The sequence below is a fragment of the Poecile atricapillus genome, chromosome 8 (assembly GCF_030490865.1).
Source record: "Poecile atricapillus isolate bPoeAtr1 chromosome 8, bPoeAtr1.hap1, whole genome shotgun sequence".
In the NCBI taxonomy this organism is placed as follows: Eukaryota; Metazoa; Chordata; class Aves; order Passeriformes; family Paridae; genus Poecile; species Poecile atricapillus.
The window spans coordinates 14817390-14838486 of NC_081256.1; the positions used below are offsets into that span (position 1 = coordinate 14817390).

Here is a 21097-nt window from a genome sequence, read left to right on the forward strand (position 1 = left end):
AAGGTCGGTATTCTCAACACGTATTCCTCACTGATTTTGTCAAATATCCTTTAAACCAAATATGGCAAACATTCCTCACACACTTGGTCTCCTATTCCACAGGAAAGTTGGCCAATCCTTTAGATTGCAGACAACCATCCTCGATTTTGACACTTCCCAACTATCTAGTAGGCAGCTGCTTCTTTGGCATTGCATTATACATCAAACTTACAAGCAAGAGCAGTATCATACCATCTGTGGATGCTGCCAACATTAGAGTTGCACCATTTTTTTACTTCCCAAAGCTTTTATGACTAATTCTGCACCCTTTTCTTCAACACTGTAACCAGATGACATAGCAAAGTCAAATGACTTACTATTAGTATTATTCAACTGGCTCACCAGATGACTATGATTTATCCAATCAAATATGTTTGGAAAGCAATTTTCTTTTTAGTGAGGACATGGAATGTTGGCAAAATGAAGTCCTTGGCCAAAACCCATTATGACACATCATTCACATGTGCCAACTTGGAAGAGCTGTTGTGTACTATTAAGTACTGAAAGTATTTCTTAAGCTTTCAGTGTAAAAATTGCCCATATAACTCATTTACATCTCATCTACAATTTTAAAATCAGAATTCTGTATTTTGTTCTTCCACTTAAGAATGCGAATTCCTCTGGGCCCACCAAATAACTTCTCCATCAAGTTTACACATAAAAGCTTAGTTTTTCACTGTTTCTATTTTCACACAATTGCCTCTTACATTTTATTTTCTACCAACATTAAAGCTTTCAGGTTTTATGCACACAGTACATAATATCAAAGGTTAAAACTTGCATTGAATCCTCACTTTATGTTTCTTCAAACACTTGTTAGACCTGGAATATAGGATCAAATATAGGTGAAAAACCACCAAGATGGTCACTTGGCTGAAGCACAGTGAAGAAAGGTTCAGGGAACTGGGCTTGTTCACCCAGAGAAAGGCACTGGGAGCTGATATCAGCCTTCTCATGTCTAACAGGAGACATTAAGAAAACAAAACTGTGCTCCTGTTGTGCACAACAGGAGGAGAGACTGCTTTAACTGAGACAGGCTGAGGGGGCTTACAATACCAAATCAAAGCCCTAAGTGACCTGATCTAAGTTGATGCTGCCCCTTCTTTAAGCAGATGGTTGGACAAGATCACTTTCAGTGCAAATTCAATTATGCACAATTCATTTAAGCTGAGGCATATGCCAAAAACTGACTATAACAACAATGGGACTCTGAACTACAGTGGAAGGCACAGCCCAGAGAGGAAAGCTGCAGGAATCACACCAACCCAGTGTCACCTTCCCCACTCCAGCCACACTGCTCTAACTGTGCTCCTGTGGTCAGGCACCTTGCAGCCACATCATGAGCTCAGACACAGAATTTATGAGATCTCACAGCTTAAGTTTTACAACTTAGGAAAAAACCCTTCACCTTTCTCCCTTAGTAGCAGATTGATGCATTATATATTTCTCCTCTCCTGAAATACTGGAGTTTGGCTACTGTCAGAAACAAGGACTGCACCACACTGATACTGCTCTAGAGCAGTCCAAGCAGGATGCTTCTTAGTATTTTGAAATAAAAATGGTACCAATCAGTTGTTTTTTCATACTTGTCAGGCTAAATATATTATTTAAAGCTATTCTAGATCACTGTCATTTTAAATTCAACTGCTTTACTGGAAGTATGCTATGGAACAAAGTTAAGAATGACTGCTAAAAATTGTTTTTTCTGGAAAAATCAAGGACTTTTCATATTCTGTATTTTTAAGTGCCATGAACTCATTTAAAACTGTGACTTAAATAAAAATCATTACTGTAAGCTCAGCCCACGTGCCTGCTCTTAATAGTATCCATGGTTGCAGTGATGCAAATTTGCCTACCTACATCCAACCAATGTGCCCACATAGGGAGGAAAAAATACTGTATTAATCAGTGTTCTTTGCACTAGATTTGGGCAAAGTAAACCACTTAGAACCTCTGAAGACAGGACAGAAATTAGTTTAAGGACCTGTTCATCTATTGTGACTAGATCTGAATTCTCAATTAAGCAAAACAGAAATATCAGAGCAAATTACAAAAGACTTCTCAAATCCACTAGAAAATTCATCTCACTGGCCAAATTCTTCTCCTCCCAAGTCAGAAATAAAGAGTAACAATGAATTCTTTCAAATATGCCTCCACTCAAGGTAGAGAAAAGGGAAGCATTTAACATTTTAACTAATCCTATCATACATTACTGATGATTTCAAAACTGCCTTATTATTTTTCTTGAGATTTGAAATATAGGTTTATGCACAAAACCAAGGAATGTATTTTTCATTAGGCTACAATTTCCAAGTAAATAGGTACACCCAGGTACACAGGGAAGCAAACAGTTCTTTTCTAAGCCCCACTTTAAATAAACAGCTTCAGCTGATGCTACAAGGAACTACAGCAGCGTTTAGTTAAATGAGGCCAAAACTTCACAAGAAGCAGGCAGGAAGGGTGAAGTGCTGATAACTCCAGGTGGAAATGCACCATCAGTCTAACCCCATGTAAGTCTGCGCTGTGCAGAGATGATCTCTCCCTCTCCTGTGCAACATTCCTGTGAGCATTTCTGTGAGCAGTCTTACTTTCTTAGCACCCACAGACCTAGGCAATCATATTAAAAAACAACTTTTTTTTCACAGAATGTTTTCTATTGGCTTAACTTTCCATATAAACTGTCTTTCTACTCTTAGACAAGTAGATATGTGAATGTGAACAAATGCACATAATAAACTAAAGTTAAGCACTTGAGTTATAAAAATGACAGCTCTGCCTCTGCCTTTGTTTAAGTAAGTAAAATAAAATTAAGGTACATATCAATATAACTGAAGTGAAGCAATCAAGATCCAATCCCAATCTCTGTACAAACAAAATATTCTAAAATAAATAAAGCCGAAACACCACAAATTAATACCACTCCAACATGATTTAAAAGGGTATATTTAATTTTCAAAAGAACTGTGGCAGTTCAGATGCCAGAAAGACTCCTTTGCTAACAAGAGACAAGGTAATTTCATTCATTCCAGTCAGCCTTTGCTTCCTTGTGTCAAAATACCTGGAAAGCATATTTTCTTTTATAAAAGCTATCATTAAATTCACTTAATATTCTCAAAGATAGTCAATTTTATTCTACTTATTTAGAAGGAAAAGTTTGTATAAGCAAGTTTTATGGTTTCAAATTATCCAGAAGAATGCTAGAAGTTAAATCAGTTTGCCAAAAAAAAAAAAAAAAAATTTAAACTAGCAACTATCTCAACATCCAGGGAAAGGGGAGCAATACTGAATAATTTTATTACTTGAAGGAAAACAAAAAGCCTCCAAGAAACCAAACTCACAAAGTCAGTGTTTCACAAGCATAGTACTAATGCACTATGTTTATAAATCAGATTTTATCTTTAGCAGTTACAAGTGGACCGCATTAAAAACAAACTTACATAAAACTTTATCCTAGCACACAAGTAATGACACTAAGGGTGTCTTCATCTCAAAGCAGCAAGATGTCAAAATAATAAAGCATCTTGAAATATATCCATCCCTAACACGACTTGCCAGATTAATCTTCTTCTCTTTGATGATTATTTTAAACATGTCCTGATAAACGTTATGTAAAACATCATTCGGTATTTCTTATTCTGGAATAAAAAGCAAAGTACTATTTTAACACATTTAAAGAGAGTGAATTTTTACAAAAGATTGCCTTACTGCAGAATGAGAGGGGGGGGAAAAAATCATTCTACTACACTTTTCAATATGTGCATAATTAGCTCTTCAAAGCATTAACATCTATGATTGTTCTTAGCAACAACTACGGAATTTATTTTGACGATCTGTGCCATTTAAAGTTTAAAAAAGATCAACACTAGAAAACCATCAAGGTATTTTCATACAGGTAAAAACTGAAAGAAAGATTCAACAAGAACTTCAAAAATTGTAGGCATTAATCAAAAGCTTTATCGTCTTACCTTTGTTGTTACAATGCATAAGCAATCCATCGTTTCAGCACAGCAGGTATATTTCCAAACATTTAAAAGGTTTATTTTCAGTCACAGCTAAACACCATCTCAACAGAATGAGAAAAAGCACACTTATTTAATAGTCAAAACAGTTGAGTGAGTGCCAGGTTTCCCTTTGGATTCATTCAGAGGTAGAAACACCGTAGAGAAAAAGCAGCAGGCTAATATACAAAAGCTTTAAGTTTCATGAAAAATTCTTAGCCTATTTTGGTTATCTATGTCTGAAAAACTTAAATGTATTCTTGCAAATATTCTACAAAAGATGTCAAATCCTGTTCCATACCAGTTAAGTACCTCTTCGTATTCTATTTCATATACTCCTCTGTCAGGATTACCTAACACATGAGCATCACAGGGAATCATTTGATGAAATGCAATACAAAATTATTTTACAGCAAAAAATCTCAATTCAGCTTTTCTTAGCTGGCTACAATTTCTAAAATGAAGCGTATGTTCAAAAATAGTTTTGGTTGCAAACAAGTATTTCTCCCCTAACGTCATTTCAGCATTTGCAGACTGCAAAATATCTGATTTCCTAAGCAGTAATGAATGGAATATTCCATGTAGATCAGGGAGAGAAGAAAGTGGCAAGGAAAGAGTAATGCATATTGCTAGAGAAATGCTATTTTGAGCCTTGAATTAACCTAGAATTTCATTTCCTTTTGTAAGGCTGTAATGCAGTGACAAGGCAAAGTTTGAATGCACAGGCATTGTCTTCTCAGCCTAATTAGCACGGCTGGGAAAAATCTAACACCTGGGCACAAAACAACCTCCTGTGTACTCTGAAACACCAACCTGACAGTTCCATACATTGGTAAGAACCTTCTAACATTAATTTCCCACAAGAGGCGTTGAAAGTAGCTCATAACTCAGTTCCCACTATCTTGTCCTATTAGGTCCCCCACTAACACCTTTGCTGCAAACACAATGAAATATATTGAAAAAATTCAATGAGTAATTTCAAGCTATTCAATCTTATCTGCATCATTTTGCTTTTACCCCAAAACATACAACTGACTGTATTTTGCATCAAAACAACTCTAGAATATACTGTGTATCTAGAGCACTCCCTTTAAACTTTCTGCAACTTTGCTCCCAGCTCTTCCATATATACTGGGAGAAGTGGTGGGGTGTGGAAGGGCACTGCTAGGGGGGGAAAGGGGTGACCTGGCATATAAGGAAACTAATCTTTGCAAAATCACACATTCTTTTTTGTGGGCAGGTGATATTTTTATAGGACAAACTTGAATGGAATTTAAAGATAAATCTTACACCATTCAACCACTAAGACAATGATTTTTACCTTGTATGTCCAAGTCAAGCTAGAGATATTTTTCATTTTCACACTGTCTATAAAATCTGTGAAGAATTTCTGCTGTGACTACCTAGGTGAAGTTCTCACTGCTGCAAAGCATCAGTGGGAAATATACACATCTTTCGGACTGCTGAAACTGGCTGAACCCAGACAGAAGGCTAAAAGTTCTAACTTTGAAAAAAAACAAAAAAAAAAACAAACCCAAAAAATTAAGCTGATGAAACATTCCTGTGTCAGAAAAGGGAGGGAGGGATTACTTTCATAGCTGAATGCACACAAGGTATCTCACAAAGAAATTCTTGCATTTCCCAAGTATTCTTTTGGGATGACTGTAAGGTTCAGAGAAATTAACTAACTGCAAGTATCCAAAGAGTTAAGGAAAACTAAAGAAATGCATTTTTAGGTAACTTGGCACATGTCCAGTGTGTAGGCCAGAAACATCTTCAATGACTAATACAAGACATGCAGTCAGTCAAAATGTACATTTCTTGCACAAACAGCTCTAGGAACCCCAATAACACATAGAACTTGGCTTCTCCCTCATGCTCTGTCCATGAAGGGCAAAAGATTACCAATCCTGCTCATCACTGAAATTTGTCTCGGCTGCCTTGGTACAAGATTAAGCTTCTGTAGATTAATCCTGGCTACAATTAACTTATGTTTAGAATCCATCACTTTTATTCTCAATTTTTTGTTCTCTTGCCTTCTTTGGAACCCTTTTAGAACTGAGGATCATTAACACATCATTTTTCTCCTCTCCCACTTGCCACCACCCTTCCAACAAGACCCAAGACCCATTAGTCCTGTCATAGCAAGCATGTAACTTCCTTCAAATTGCCAGTGCAGACTGAGATGTACAAGAGACCTACCCAAAGAGGTGAGGAAAAGGCATTTCTTTGCTGAGGATTTGTGAATCAGGCTGCTCATCATGAACAAGCACCCTAAACACTTCAGAGCAGACAGAAAGTCACTTCTGAACCAGTGTGCTTGAAATGCAGTAACGCATGCTGCACAAATGGGAGCAAGATGCACAACCAAGGTACATTAGAGCCCTTTACCAAGCACTGCACCACTACAATGGTTTTTAAGTCCTTCAGGTAACTCTACATGGTTCTCTCAAGACCCATCTCCAGCTAACAGTGTCCACACACAGGGGAAAAAATCCCATACCAGTAGACCAAAAGATTTCGTGGCAAACACCAATATACATTTCCATAAATATAGTGTACAGAGAGATAAGCACCCAAAGATAAGAGCACTATGCATAAAAAAAGTATTTCCTAGCCCAAAAGCAGTTTCTGCAGCCTTTTCACTGGAAATACTATATATATAGAAGAAATAAACACTCAAAAAATATTGACCAAGACTCAAACATTCTGGAGGTTTAGCATTTTTATAAGAAAAAATAATACAGTATTTTGAAAACAAATCATAAAACTCCTTGAATGAGAAAATATGTGTTAAATTTTGGAGATCAGAAGAAAGCTTTTCAAAATGAGAAATAGGTAAAAAATCTAGAAGTAAAACTACTGTAATTGAACAATTTAATAAAATAATTTTAAGCCCTCTTTCCTTTTAATTGTGTTGTGAGAAGGAACAGAAAGATATTAAAGAACACACCAAAACTTGAATCATAATCATGAAATGCATGAAAAGTCATCCCTTCATGCACGGAAGAGTAAGATGTTTTCACATAGTGCTGTTAGTCATTAATATAGCTATTATTCTACTGAATTTGTGAGAAACATTGTGATTTCTTCAATGTCATTCATTCTTATTAAAAATAAATCTTTCTGTCCTGTCAGCTCCAAGTGATCTCCATAACAACCAATAAAAACTATTCTATACAGCTTGGCCAGAAGGAAAAAAATGCACTTCCATTCACCACTATTCATGGCATTAAAATTAAAAAAAACAAAAGATGATTCTCATGTGAGAAACACAAAGATAAGAGATGGGGTTTTTTCCTTGAATTATTTATGAATTCTTTCAGGTTACGTTTGGCAGTCACTTTTTGTATCTTCACAGGCTCATTCTTTTTCCAGTGTGGCAGATTCTATCTACAAAGCTACCACATAACTAAATACAGGAAAATTCATGCACAGATAAACTATGCACAGAAATAAATCACGCAAATTAAAACAATGCTTTGGAAAATACTGATTTTGCAGATAAATAATTTCTTCATCTATCCACAAATATAAAAGTGCATGTGGTTATTTAAATGCTAATTTGCTCTTAGATTCTATGAGAACAGCCACACAGCACAGAGCTGTCACAGGTGTAACCAGAGAAGCAGGCTCAGCTCAGCCTCACAAGGCAATGTCAAATGCCCAACCTCAGCATATTTGAGAAGACATATCAAAGACTCAGTAAAGATCAAGTACTATCATATCTGCAAGCATTTTCCCAGCTACTTTAGTAAAGAAAGTAAAAGTGTAAGATGTCATCATTTATATAGCTACCTTTGAATCTGGCTGCAAGATGTAATTATTGCAAGTTTATTTTAAAAAATTAGATTTTTTTTTTAAGTGAATTTGTCTATTTACTTTGAAATTTAGAAAATTAGAAATAGCAGGATTTTACTGCTTGTGTATACATCCTGAACTTAGCATGGGGATTTTGTTTATTTGCTTTTGAATTCACTTTGACCAGAAGCCTATCTCTGGAAGGCTTTTTCAGCTTTGGTTCAAGAATTACATTCTTTTCTTTGTACAAACAGCCTGGATTTCAAGTATTGAAGACAAAATACATAGCAAGCCAAATACCATTTCCTCACTGTAAAGTTTATACACAGTAAGCAATGAAGGTCCTGAGTAACCCAGGACTATACTAGCTGCTAAAATCAAACAAGCACATCATGTGTGCAGAGAAGGAGTCGATGTAAATAACGGGCAATACACACATACAGATACGGACATAAAGGATCAGTACAATAACAAGGAACACAACAATCAGACATAGCATATCATCAAGCTAACCAGTACTGAATCTTTATAAATATTAAGGCAAAGAAGGTATTTGAACATAGTACAATATGCCAGGGATTTTCACCAGAACAGCTTATTAATACAACAGGTAAGAATGACTTTAGAAAGTGAGGGTGAAGATATTGGAGTTAAAATTCAGAAAAACAGAACTAGAGCATCCTGTACTTTAATAATGTGCTCTACATATGCAGGTATCTCCTCACAAGACTTCCACTAAGATCCTGATTAACTGCTTCATGTACCATTACATTCTGGATACAAACTGCTACTGATTAAACACAGATTTTTTCATTGCACTAGGAACCAGACATCCAAAATGCTTTCCTGCTGGTGGCCGGTTCTGGAGGTCTGTCTGACCCCAGCACCGCCACCGACTATCCTGGATGGGGTCCCACAAGGAACAGCTGTTCAGGGGTCTCCAGGCAGTTTCCAGCCGGGGGTAACCTTTATGAGCTCAGTCTGAGGCTTCAAGTGATCAGCTCTTTTCGAAGTGATTTCAGCTCTGTGATCAGCCCAGCTCCACTCAGGTGTTACCCCAACCAACGTGTAGACGAGAGATGGGAGGCCATGTAGCATTCTGCAGAGTCCTTTAATGCAGGCTTCTGTGAAGGGGGCCAGTAATGGACTTCCCCTGAACTGAGCAAAAGCTGGGGTTTTATAGGGAAGGGGAGAATTGGGAAAAGGACCAGTGGTTTAAGACCAGGGTAAAATGACCAATAGTTAACAGGGCGATAACATGGGGTCCCAAAGAAGGAAGGTGTCCACGGCTTAGTCACCATAACTAAGTAGTTTTGTCTTATCTTAGGGGACAGATCTGCAAGGAGGAAGCCTGTCAAAGGACTGTCCTCCCTCCACACTTTGCTCCAGACTACATGAGCTTATCTTACTAAGAAGTTACACAAAACTATCAAAAATTTAAATAGGTTAAGGAGACATTATTGGTTGCTTTGTAAACAAAGATAATTCCCATATTGCAGGTGAAAATTAGGTTAGTTTAACTTTATCCCTTTTCAAAATATTCATGTTGACAGATCCTGAGCAAAGCGAACACAAGCCTGCAGCAGGCCTTAACAGCAAAGAAGGCAAACAGGAGCTGCACTAACAGAAACACAGCCAGTAGTAACATAAAACTATTATTCCCCTTTGCTTGACACTTCAGTAGGGCATCTGGAGCACCACACTCTATTTTGGGACCCCAATACAAGGATTTTGATAACCTGGAGCAAGTTCTGCAGAGGGCCACTGAGACGGTTGAGAGGATTTTTGGAAGCCTTGACCCTTAGAGGATGAGGGTACAGGGCTTGTTTAAGCTTGGATAAAAAGTTCAGAATTTGAAATCACCGTCCAGTACCTACAGTGGGGCTAGCCAGAAGACTGAGCCAAGTCCATGTTGCATGATGAAAAAACCCTAGAAACTACAAATAAATTGAAATAGAAATTTCAATTAAAAATAGGGTGAAGCTTTTGCACCATGAGGATAGTCAAGTATTGTAATAGATTGACCAGAAAAGTTTTGCATTTCCAGTTCTTGAGATTTTCAAGACTTAGCTGGTTAAAATCCTTCACAATATAATTGACCTCATAGGTGATACTGAGCTATTTTATAATTGCAAGATGTTTAGCAAGTTTCCTTTCCACTCTGCCTTGGCGTCAAATTTTCGTTGAAATTGCAGACCTATCAGCTGTTTCCTTACTTCCTCTTTTGCTTTCTTTGTATGAGAAAATAATTTGGCAAAAGGCCCTAGAAGAGAGTGAGCTAGCCAGTCTCTACATGCCAGACACTAAACACATGGGCATGTGCAGATAGTTGGGAAAACCACAGATCAGACCAAAGTCCTTCAGACACCATTACCCACTAAATACAAAGGTGTCCTCATCCAACTGTAAGAGACTCCAGATTGAGTTCCATGTCCTAAAGCAAAAAATTTCCTCTGAGGCATTGTTCAGTGGGGTTTTTTTCAACACCTAAAATCAAATTATTGTGGCTGCTTTTAAATTCAAGTTAAACAGTAAGCATCTTAACTTCTCTAGTTTAAAACAATTAAAATACTAAAACATATCCTACAGATTTAAAGATAAAAAGGAATGCCACAAGACTATTTCCTTAGCAATACACTACTCAATTAGGTCAGAGATTTCTTCCAGTGATTGGAGTTTCACCGCCTATTTGTCAAACACCAAGTGTCGCACCTACAGATGGCAGCACAGATCACAGAAGCTGCTCCGAGGCGCTCTGCTCTCACACAGAGCCCAGATCCTCTTTCACATTTGCTCGCTTTGCCAGGCACACTAGAGCTCAGTATTTAATGTACACAAGGAGAGGTATGAACCGTTCGTCTTTTTCAGATTGCATACATTTGTTTTTTTAAACTAGTTCCTAGTACTGAAAGGATTAACATTCCTTTCCTGCTTTATCACTGTCTTGAATCACTCCCTCTTTTTTAGTGGTTTTTTCCCCCCCCCATCATTTTGTACTGGAGATTGAAACAAATAAAACTGTATTTCCTGGAACATTATTTAACAGAGCGTGGAAAATAAAACAGATTGCTGTGAGCAGGAAAACTTGCAATCTGTATCTCTTTCTCTAATACACAACCTATGGGGATTTCAAACTCCAGTCTTTGGATTCAGGAGCAGGAAGGAAAAAACAGAAATAGGCTACGTGTCATGAGAAGTCCTCAGGCAACCTAAGCTTGTATACCGCTATTCTATGTACACACACAAGCACACATTGCTAAAAAGTCATTCCCAAAGTCAGCTGTGTAGAAAGTTCTTGTAACTCAATCCTTAATCTCTTTAGGGGAGCATTCTATTCCCATTCTCAAGCAACTCTCACATATACCATCAAAGTGTCAGCTGGAAGAATATTCATTTGGCTCACAGTAACTACCAGCAAATACCAGCAAGGTAAAAGAAACAGGCTGAAATACATTATTTCAAAGGCTAACAATATCCAAGCATGAAAAAAAACATTCCATCCGTATCACCTGCGGACTCACCAGCCTGGCAAGACACAGAATAGAGTTAAAATAATTTCAAAGTGCATACAGCATGCCAATCTGCTTGTGTCTGGTTAATGAACTAACACTGAACTGGACAGCAGCCTTGAAAGTCAGAAAAGTGAAAATTTATTTTTAAAAAGCTAGCTATGAACAAAATCAGATATACTAAACCCAAGTCCTCCCCAGTCTCTAGTAAATTTCAGCAAGCAAAACAAATCATTCGATTAAACACATGCTGTACTGGAATTATTATGCCCTTGGGATAATTAAAACCAAATATAAAATAATTTTTTTAATATCCTAAGTAGTTAAAAAAAAAGTATTACTGGAACCAAAAAGCATTAAGCATTAAAATATAAATTTTCACATACTATACACAGCAAGTATGTGGAATATAAACTGTGAATACATGAGAATTTCTCCTTGTAACTTTTATTAAATTTTAAAATATTGAGGGAAAAGTTTTGCCTAGCAGTTATATAAAGAAAAAAAACCAAACTCTAGTCACTGAAGAAAAAAGAATCAAGGCAAATAAAAATGTACAAGATTATTTGTTTACATAACAATTTTCATATATGTTTGAAAGCTAAACTAAGACATTCAGGTATACTGAAACCAACACCAAACTACCATTTTTCACCTTCCAACTTAACATGGAAACAGTGTTCTAACTAATGAAATTCAAGATAACATTTCCTGTAAGTGATAGAGACTGGAGAAAAGCTTGCTTTCAGTTTCACATGAACTGGGATCAACACCAATATATGAAGCTATGTTTTTGAATACTGGAAGTAAATCCAAAACCTGATCTTCATTTACTGAAGGTCAAACAATCGTGACTTTCACATGATACGCAAGACAAAAAACATGAAGGAAGACAGGTAGCTCTGTCATAAATGTTCAAATCCAGGCCACTTAGAAAAATACCAAAGTAAACCACACCATATCAGGTTCTGTTAGGTAACACTAGCATGGCCACCAGGCTGTACTGGTGAAGCAAACAGTGCAGCTGAGAACAGACACATCTCTGGTGAGCTCTCCCAAATCAGGCAATTCTTCCTTTCAATGCATTCATGACCTTGCCATGATAATGTTGTCACTGTGCAGTGTCAAGGACAGGGCCTTTTTATTCCTGGTAGTTCAATTGCACATGAGAAAAAAAACTAAAGATGCAACTTTGTAATTAAGTCACACCTTCATCTACAACATAGAAAAATACAAGGACAGCACTACACTTGTATAGCGCTAGAAACAGTTGCTGCAGGGGGGCTGGGAGAGAATAATAAAGCACACAAAAATAACACAAAGCCTAGATTTAACATCACACACTATTCCCCACTTCAGACATCCGTTTCTCCTATAGGGGAAGCACAAAACATCCTACAGTGGCAACATTTTAAGACAAATCTCATAGCAGCAAATACGTGCTTCAAGTCCAGGCTGCTAGAATTTGGAATGTATTTACTAATAACAAAATCGTTTGTTAGGGACATGAATCCTCAATTCCATTACACTGTTCCTAGATGCATTACAGGAATGAAAAAAAAAACCCCAAAACATTTAAGGTCTTTAAGACCATTTTGCTGCCTCAACAGACCTTCAGTAAGGGAGACTGGCCATGTACTGTGCTATTCTGGTGCTCAGGAAAATATTTAAAATGCTTTTGTAAGTCTATTTCTATAGTGTAAGTCTAGCACATCTGGTATAAGAGCAAAATATTATCTTTTTCACATTCTATAAATACAGGAAACTTCTCTTTCCCAGTTAAGTGTTCAGTTCTTTCAAGCAGCACCAAATCTTCCTAATCTTCACTTCTTTCCAGACTTCAGATCCTCCATGTCAACCTCTTCTAAGCACTGAAATTAAACATCATCTTCACACCATGGTACCTCAAATTTGACAGTCTCTCCAGCAAAACCTTATGCAGATCAAGCAGAAGAGTTTTACACCATACATATGTCAATAACGTGTTTTTTTCATCTATTACCATGCCATGGTTGACTCACCTGAAGATTCAAAAATTACCTAAACCTTTTCTGAGAAACCAACTGTTAACTATTCAACTTCTATTAGTTTAGTCAAAATGTAGGACTTTAATTACTTGATTAATTACTTCAACTGCCCAAGACTTCATTCTAGTCTTGGGTGGTGAAGCAGCAACATACCTTTCTCTTCCCATGGTTCAATTTCTAATTTAATCAGAATGTTTCTACTAATAACCCAAACCAGGATTTTTTGAGAAACTTTACCTGATATATTATCTCAAAAGACAGCCTGTCAAACTATGCCAAAAGTTCTACTCAAGTCAGAATTTAGCCCATTTATGGTTTCTTCCTACCACAAGAATTATTACCACAGGAGAAAGAAACTGTTTGACAAAATTGTCATCAATAACTATGTCAGCTATTATTTGGTTTATTTATGACTTTCAAGGAGCTACCAAAAAACTGTAGAATCATTCCCTGTACCAATGAAATCTAAATCCCCCCTCTCTTGTCTCTTATGTATTCTGTTAAAAAGTTCCCGAGCTTCCCTACAGGCTGCAGCACCAGTCCTTTGGCTGATCTCTCCCAGTGCTCCTCTTGAGCTCTACAATCATTTCATGACAATGGATCAGCAAAGCACACTGCCTTCAGTTACTGAGACATTCAGACACTTTCTCCAGTTTCCACGGCACACTTTGAATTAGGTTCACCTCTTTGGGGTCAAATAAAAGCTCTGATGTGAAAATATTCAAGCAACATTTTAAGTTTAAAATGAGCAGGGAGATTTTGTTCTAGTGAAAAATATACATCAATGTGCATTTTCCTGATCAGTTTTCTCACCATTCACCAGTGACAACTGGCTGCATATAGTTTTCAAAGACAAGTCCTTACAGAGCATAGAGAAGTAGCAGAGAATTTCTTATGATCAGACTGAAAAGCTTACTAGCCAGAAAGACACAGCCTCAAATTACCCAAATAATTAATGAAGTAATGACTCAAGAGTCACAAGTATGGATGAGTGTAAAGCATACTAAACCTGTCAGTGAGGTTCCAAAATCAAAGCATAAATCCAATTTAATGGTCACTTAATGGTACATTTGACAAACAAGTTTATAAATTTTTGACTAAGCAAAATGCATACATGTTATTAAACATTTCAATAATTAAATGCCCTATGACTATTGATTTTAATAATGTACATTTTCTTTGAAAATTAATATTTTATAAAATGAAGGAAACTTCAAGAACAATGTCGAACTAATAGTCTCAACAAGAAAAATAGAACAGATTTCTTTATCATACCTCTCCACTGGGGCTAAGGCTGCTTGGCAATGTTTCTGATGTCACTGTTGTGCTTGGAAGGCTGGAGAAGTCCCAGGTATTCACAGGCTGTATTGGTTCAGATGGCTGAGAGTGATCAATGCATTTTGGATTGTCCAATAAGGTCACTTCATAAAATTCTTGAATATCTAAACATGTAAAAAAATTGAGGTTAGGCTCGCTAGTTACTCTACCATTCTCATTTTGACTACATCTTCTCCTGCAAAACAAATTAGGTAAGTCTTCATCTGTCGTGGGTAAATTTGTAGGGATCTCCACAGTCATATGAACCTCCCCCAGAGCACACACAGCTCACGCTCTGTATCACAGAGTCTCTGTGTCCCCACTCACTCTGGGCTTCTGCCACCACCTCCAGGAGCCCAAGCTGCAGCAGGAACAGCTTCTGCACATGAAAAAACTTCAGTGGAATAGTAGAAGGGATGGGTGTCTATGTTTCAAGTTCTGGTATACATTATTTCAACTAATGGAGCCTTTGGTTAGCTGAAATCTACTGCTCAAGGGCAGTATTAGAAGGTCTATTTTGCACATGTTTCAATTAAATTACCATGGAAATAGAAGTATACTGATGAAATCAGCAAGAGAGAGAGAGAAGCTGCAACAAGCTAGGAAAGGGAAAATTGATTAGGATAGGCCATCATCTGCTTTTTCAGTCTAAGTACCAGAAATAGGATGAAACTTAACAGTATGAATTACGAGTCATAGTTATGAACTAATTAACAGATTTTTCTATAACCCTGAACACTAAGCTGGAAACTTCTGGGAAACAAAAATTTGGCTATATTACATTATTTATTGACATCCTACTCACTCCATGAAGCATCAATAAAAATAACAATACAAAGAAGCACCAAAGATGTTCCTATGAAGTACAGGTGTGTCCAACTGGCTACCACAACTGCAATCATATCCATAAACACACACATTTAAAAAAAAAAATTTAAAAAAAATCAGAAATGGTATAGGCTAAGGGAAGGGCGAACAAATGAAGAAGTTGTCATGTAAAGCTTTTAGTCTCTTATTCAAAGTAAGAAATCTGCTAAACAGATTTGCAAACTCTCAATTTTTAATTGCACCAACTTCATAGAAGATAAACATACAGGCACAGTAAGCCATAGGAAATAGGAGCCAGCCATGAGTAAGGAGTCTAAGCTGCAGTTTTGTAGCTTTCCAGCAACAGTCCAGAATAACCAACTCCTTTACAGAGTGCTCCCACTAAAGACCACACAACTAAGAGTTGCAACTACTGTTGCTGGCATGCCAATCTTATGTGTTCTTTTAGACATTGCACTTCTGCTCTCTACCAGTTCAGAAAACTGAAATTCTCAAATTCCATTTGTATCTTTCCTCTGAGCAAGAGTCAGATTCCTACCAACAGCTTACATTAATTTTTAAAGTTATACTTGCTCTTAGTGCTGCTGATTGGAAGAAATAGCAGTGAGGGTTGCAGAAGACGTTAAGTGACCTAGATATAGAGGAGCAAAGCAGCCTAAGAGATACAAATTGCCTTTAAATCTATCTTTCACATTAGCTCCCTCAGTTGCAAATTTGTCTTGTAGCTGCATTAACATCAATACATCAATCAAGCACACCCAGTAAATTTTTCCCCCCCCAAAAGAGAGTACTTTGTGTATTAAAATAGACAGTGGTTTAAGTTGATTCTATAGCTGCAATCCATAGCAACCAAGCCAGGAAGATCACTACATTATTTATGGGAAGGGGTTATTTGTGCAACTGTTTTGCAGCAGAAATCTAGGACACTGATTTTCAATTCTGCTACTATTCTTTTAAGTCTCTGCCAGCGGAGGTAGCCATTTATTCCTCCTGCAGAACTCTCATTCCAAAAAGCACAGCATTTCCCATATCTCACCTCCACTTCTCTATGGAGGACACCACAATAGACTCACTATTGAAAGATGGCAAGACAAGGGATTAGTTTCTGTTTATCCTGGACTTGCTCCAAATCCACAAAGTTTCTAGAAACTTGGTGTCTATAAGATCATATCTACCTTCTAAAAAAAAACAGTTTCCATTTTTACTACTCAGAATGCAAACATTAAGTATGTACAAGTATAGGCAAGCCACCTAGGAACCCCAAGCACATTAGGTCCACAAGAATAAAAGTTGACAATTACACTTCCATAAATCCAGAAATCTAGACCATACTAAATTAAACTAAAATTTCCTTCTTCTTGTCTAAAGCTATAGTATCAGCTCACAAAAATATTTCAACACATTAACACACTTGAACGTGTACTGAACACATGTTAATGATGTGAGGATGCATTAGCATATGAAAAGTTTTAACATTTTCCTAATTATTACAAATAGCAGGTAGTAAAACACTGTTTTAGATGTATTTATGGTCAGATTCCCTCTTCAAACTATGATGTGCTATTTTCATATTATAGCATTTTTCTCACATATTAATTCAAAAGAGAGATTCTATCTCAAACTAAGTTACAGAAAACTGATTCAGAGCAGGTATCACACAACACTAAAAGAAAACACGGATGGGGAACATTCAGAAACTAGAGGGGAACATTAAAAGAACAGCTGAAACTAGAAGAATAGGAGCACAGAGTTTTAGGAATCCAAAGTGACAAAAAGTGATGAATGGTAGGCAACAAAGAAAACCATCCTGGAATTTGGTCTGCCTACAAGTAAAACCACATTAAGTGGGCAAATCAGAAATATGTTTGACAGCACAAAGAATAAAAGTCTATACAAAGCAAGTGACACACCACCAGTTCTGCAATGGAGGACTTCTATGAAAATTTTATTTCTTAGCCTATTAGTAGTGTGAAAAGCTAAGGAATGGTGACAAACTGGGACTTTTTACTCTAAAAGAAATTTGCTGTTGTATTGTTCACCCCTTCTCATATTCTCCACTCATCTCAGTTTTGTTCTTTGAACAGACTTGTTCACCAGTAACTTGATACGCCAGAAGCTAAAACTGCTCACTTTTAAAGCAAACAAGTTATCTGCCAAATACAAACTGAAACCTAAATCCACTTTACAAGGGAGATCCAGCTTCACTAAAAACCACAACACAGTAATTAAAAGAACAGCAGAACTGTAGAAACAAATTCTTTTATTTTCTGAAGTATATTTGAGGGCACTTCCAGAGACTACATCAATTCTGTCTGAAGAATCTGTCTCCAGGGACAAGGATTCCAGCAACACGACACCACCCTTTAAGATCAATTTCTTCCCTGCTCCTTAGAAATCAAACATAAAGCCTCTGCTTATCATTTGTACTGGTATGTGCAGTGCCTGATACTTTTTGCTATTTATTCAGTGGGGAGTACTTGTAATCAGGATAACTTAAGATCAGTGTATGTTCTAAAAAATTCCATTGTGTTCATTTATACATGAACATTTCAATAACTGTAACTTAGCAAGTGAAAGATGGGATAGCTAAAACAGCATTTTTTTAAGGGAATGGTATAACCCCACATACAAGGTGTTGGCATTACTCATAACAGGCCATGGGTCTTGTGTTAAGTGAATTACCAGGCCTCTGCACTTGTCCTGGCCTGCCCAGAGCTTTGTTTTAGCTTGTCCAACTCTACCACCAACTATCTAAAGACCAGGTGACTCATCTAACTCACACAGCTTTTACTTAGCTTCAGACAACTGTGTGACCTAACACCTATTTCTATAATATTTTTGTATATAACACACAGAAATATTTGCTATATATACTCTGTAAGTAGTATACGCAAATATATGTGAAATCATTCAGTGTTACATCACACAACTGTCCAAAGCTAACTAAAAGCTGTACATAAATAGAAGTACACACACAGACTGAATTACAAATTTACAGTTGTGTGTAACAGCTAATATATACCAACAAAACAGGTTATTCTCTAGGGAATGGATTACCTATGACCCCAGAATAAAAAGCTGCATAAAAGAGCAAAAGCATAGCATGACAAGAGAGGCCTTGAAAACAAAGACACAGGATGGCATCAGAGGCCTGAAGTCTACAAACTCAGCAACTGCTAATTACTGGTTAAAGGAAGCCAACCTTGAGAACTGGGCAAAAAAAGTTCAGGGGTAACAGAAAAAAGAACATCCAGCATATATAAAATATACAGTACATACATGAAATTCAAATGCAACTGCAAAGTAGAGAAAGAAGAGTGAAGCATAGACTATGTCAGCAAACAATAACCTCAATAAAACGTAACCATGAGGAGAAAGAAACAGTCAACACTGCACACCTCCATGAGAAAGATTCCCTTTACTCAGTCTCCCATGCCCTATTCTTTTCTGACCATCTTTCAAATATGTCCTGGTTTTCAAACAAGCATCAATCAACTCCATGAAATTTTTTACATGATGTTGGTTTCAGACTTCTGACACTGAACCTTTTTATTATGGTATAGAGGGAACCAATTAAATTTCCTTGGCATTTACTATTTACCTGGAACAAGGTTGCAGTTAAGGTGAGTGTTCATCTCAAAGCAACAAGAACTAGGACAAGAGGAAATAACCTCAGCCATGTCAGGGGAGGTGTAGATTGGAAATGATGGAAAATTTCTTCTCTGAAAGGGTTTTCAAGCATTGGACAGGCTGTCCAGGAGAATCGTTGAGTCCCAAGAGGTGTTTAAAAGACCTGTAGGTGTGGTGCTTAGGGATATGGTTTAATGGTGGACTTGGCAGTTCTGTGTTAAAGGTTGGACTCAATGATCATAAAGGTCCTTTGCAATATAAATGATTCTGTGGTTTATTCTTTTTTAAATTGAATGCATTCCTCCAATGATCACAGAAACCCACTGGTTTTGGGCTTTGCATTTTTGCACTTTAAGTATCTTGACCATTTGTGGGTTATAGATGGTTTTTCTTAAATAAATGCCAGGAAATTCCACACAAGCTTAGCATTTCATGAACTTAAACAGTAACACATTTACTACAACAGACTGCTTTGGACACTGTCCATGTAAACCAGTGAACTGTCGTCCTTACATCACACACTGTACAAAGGTATAAACTGCTTCCACAATATATGTGAATTTTTGTGTATGCTGTATTAATTGTATCCCCATCTGAAGGTTTTCAGTTTTAATGTAGTTAACAGCTTTGCATACGAGCAAGAATTAATTAAAGAAGTTCATGTTTCTTTTGTTTGTTCATGATTTTCTAAAATCTAAATTCATGCTTTGCATTCTAAAATGCAAAGGGGGAGGGTTTACCTGCTGGCAATTCTAATGTTGGCTGTCTAATGCAGCCCAGGAGACTGTTCACCACCTTTGCCCCAAGGCATACTGAAAGTTCATGGTCAAGTTTTTGTCACCAGGACCCCCACATCTCTTCTTGAAGCACTGCTTTCCACCTGGATGACACACAGTATGTATTGGTACATAGGATTGTTCCTCCTCAGGTGCTGGACTCTACATTTCTACCTGTTGAACCCCATAAGGTTCCTGTCAGCCCATCTCCTCATCTTGTCAAGATCCTTCTGCGTGGCAGCACGGCCAGGATTTACACGCTTCAGCTACTTAGTTAATCCTGCACTCAACAGGTGCTCCTTTTCTGACAGATCTTCAACAGCAGAACAAACCAATTTCAGACAAAGCCACCAAGGCAGCAAAACACCAGATAACTTTGCATCACCATAGAGACTTTACCACACAAAGCTCTTCAATACCAGCTTTGTTCAGGAGAACCTCTCAGAGCCACCACCCTCCCTCAGACCTGCAAGCAACCAAGGAGCTTATGAATTCCATCAGAAATTGACCTATTTCAGTTTAGTCCATGTAAGCAATTCCTTTGTCATCTCTCATTGGTCTGCCTCTTCTCAGACATTTGTTCATCTAAATGGAGCACATGCAAATGTCTGTTTTTATCATGTTACCCATATTTGAAAAAACAGGTTTGTTAAGAATTTGACTGCCTGTGGGCTGTCCAGGAAAAGGCCATCCCATTATAAATTAAGTACTTCTCTAAATCAAGGAGGGGAGGGAAAGACATCTTTATTTCTTAGGGCTTCCTGCCAAATCACTTAAAAATTTAAGTCTTAAAACTACTAGAAAGAAAACAAAGGTCAACACGCTATTTCAGTTCAGAGCAATTTGAGATAAATGGTATCTGCCAAATTTTTAACAGCCCAACACAATGAATGTATAGACAAAACAGAGCCATGATCACTGTCAGAACAGGCAAAAGAGTCTGCCAACACTACAGATTTCCATTCTTCAGTCATAAAGCAACTCCTACTAACTCCAAGGAAGACTCAATCATGCATGCTTACTACATCTGCTATGTCAAGCTAAGAATATCCATTTAATACAAGTAAAGCACAACTCAAAAAGTGCATGATTAGTGATCAGCAAAAAAATACAAAGACGAAGAAAAGCTTCATGTCTGTTTACCATGCCAATGACCACAGTTAAGTAAGCAT

General features: G+C 37.2%; 1 protein-coding gene across 9 annotated transcripts in view; it reads right to left on the bottom strand.

Moving 5' to 3' along the window:
• The window catches only part of DLG1 (discs large MAGUK scaffold protein 1), a 149528-nt gene that overhangs the window by 120049 nt on the left and 8382 nt on the right, over nucleotides 1-21097 (bottom strand). For all 9 annotated transcript variants that reach the window (XM_058843757.1, XM_058843763.1, XM_058843756.1 and 6 more), the window contains exon 3: nucleotides 14650-14816. In XM_058843757.1, coding sequence (XP_058699740.1) covers nucleotides 14650-14816 — 167 coding nt within the window. The remainder of the gene's footprint in view (nucleotides 1-14649; nucleotides 14817-21097) is intronic.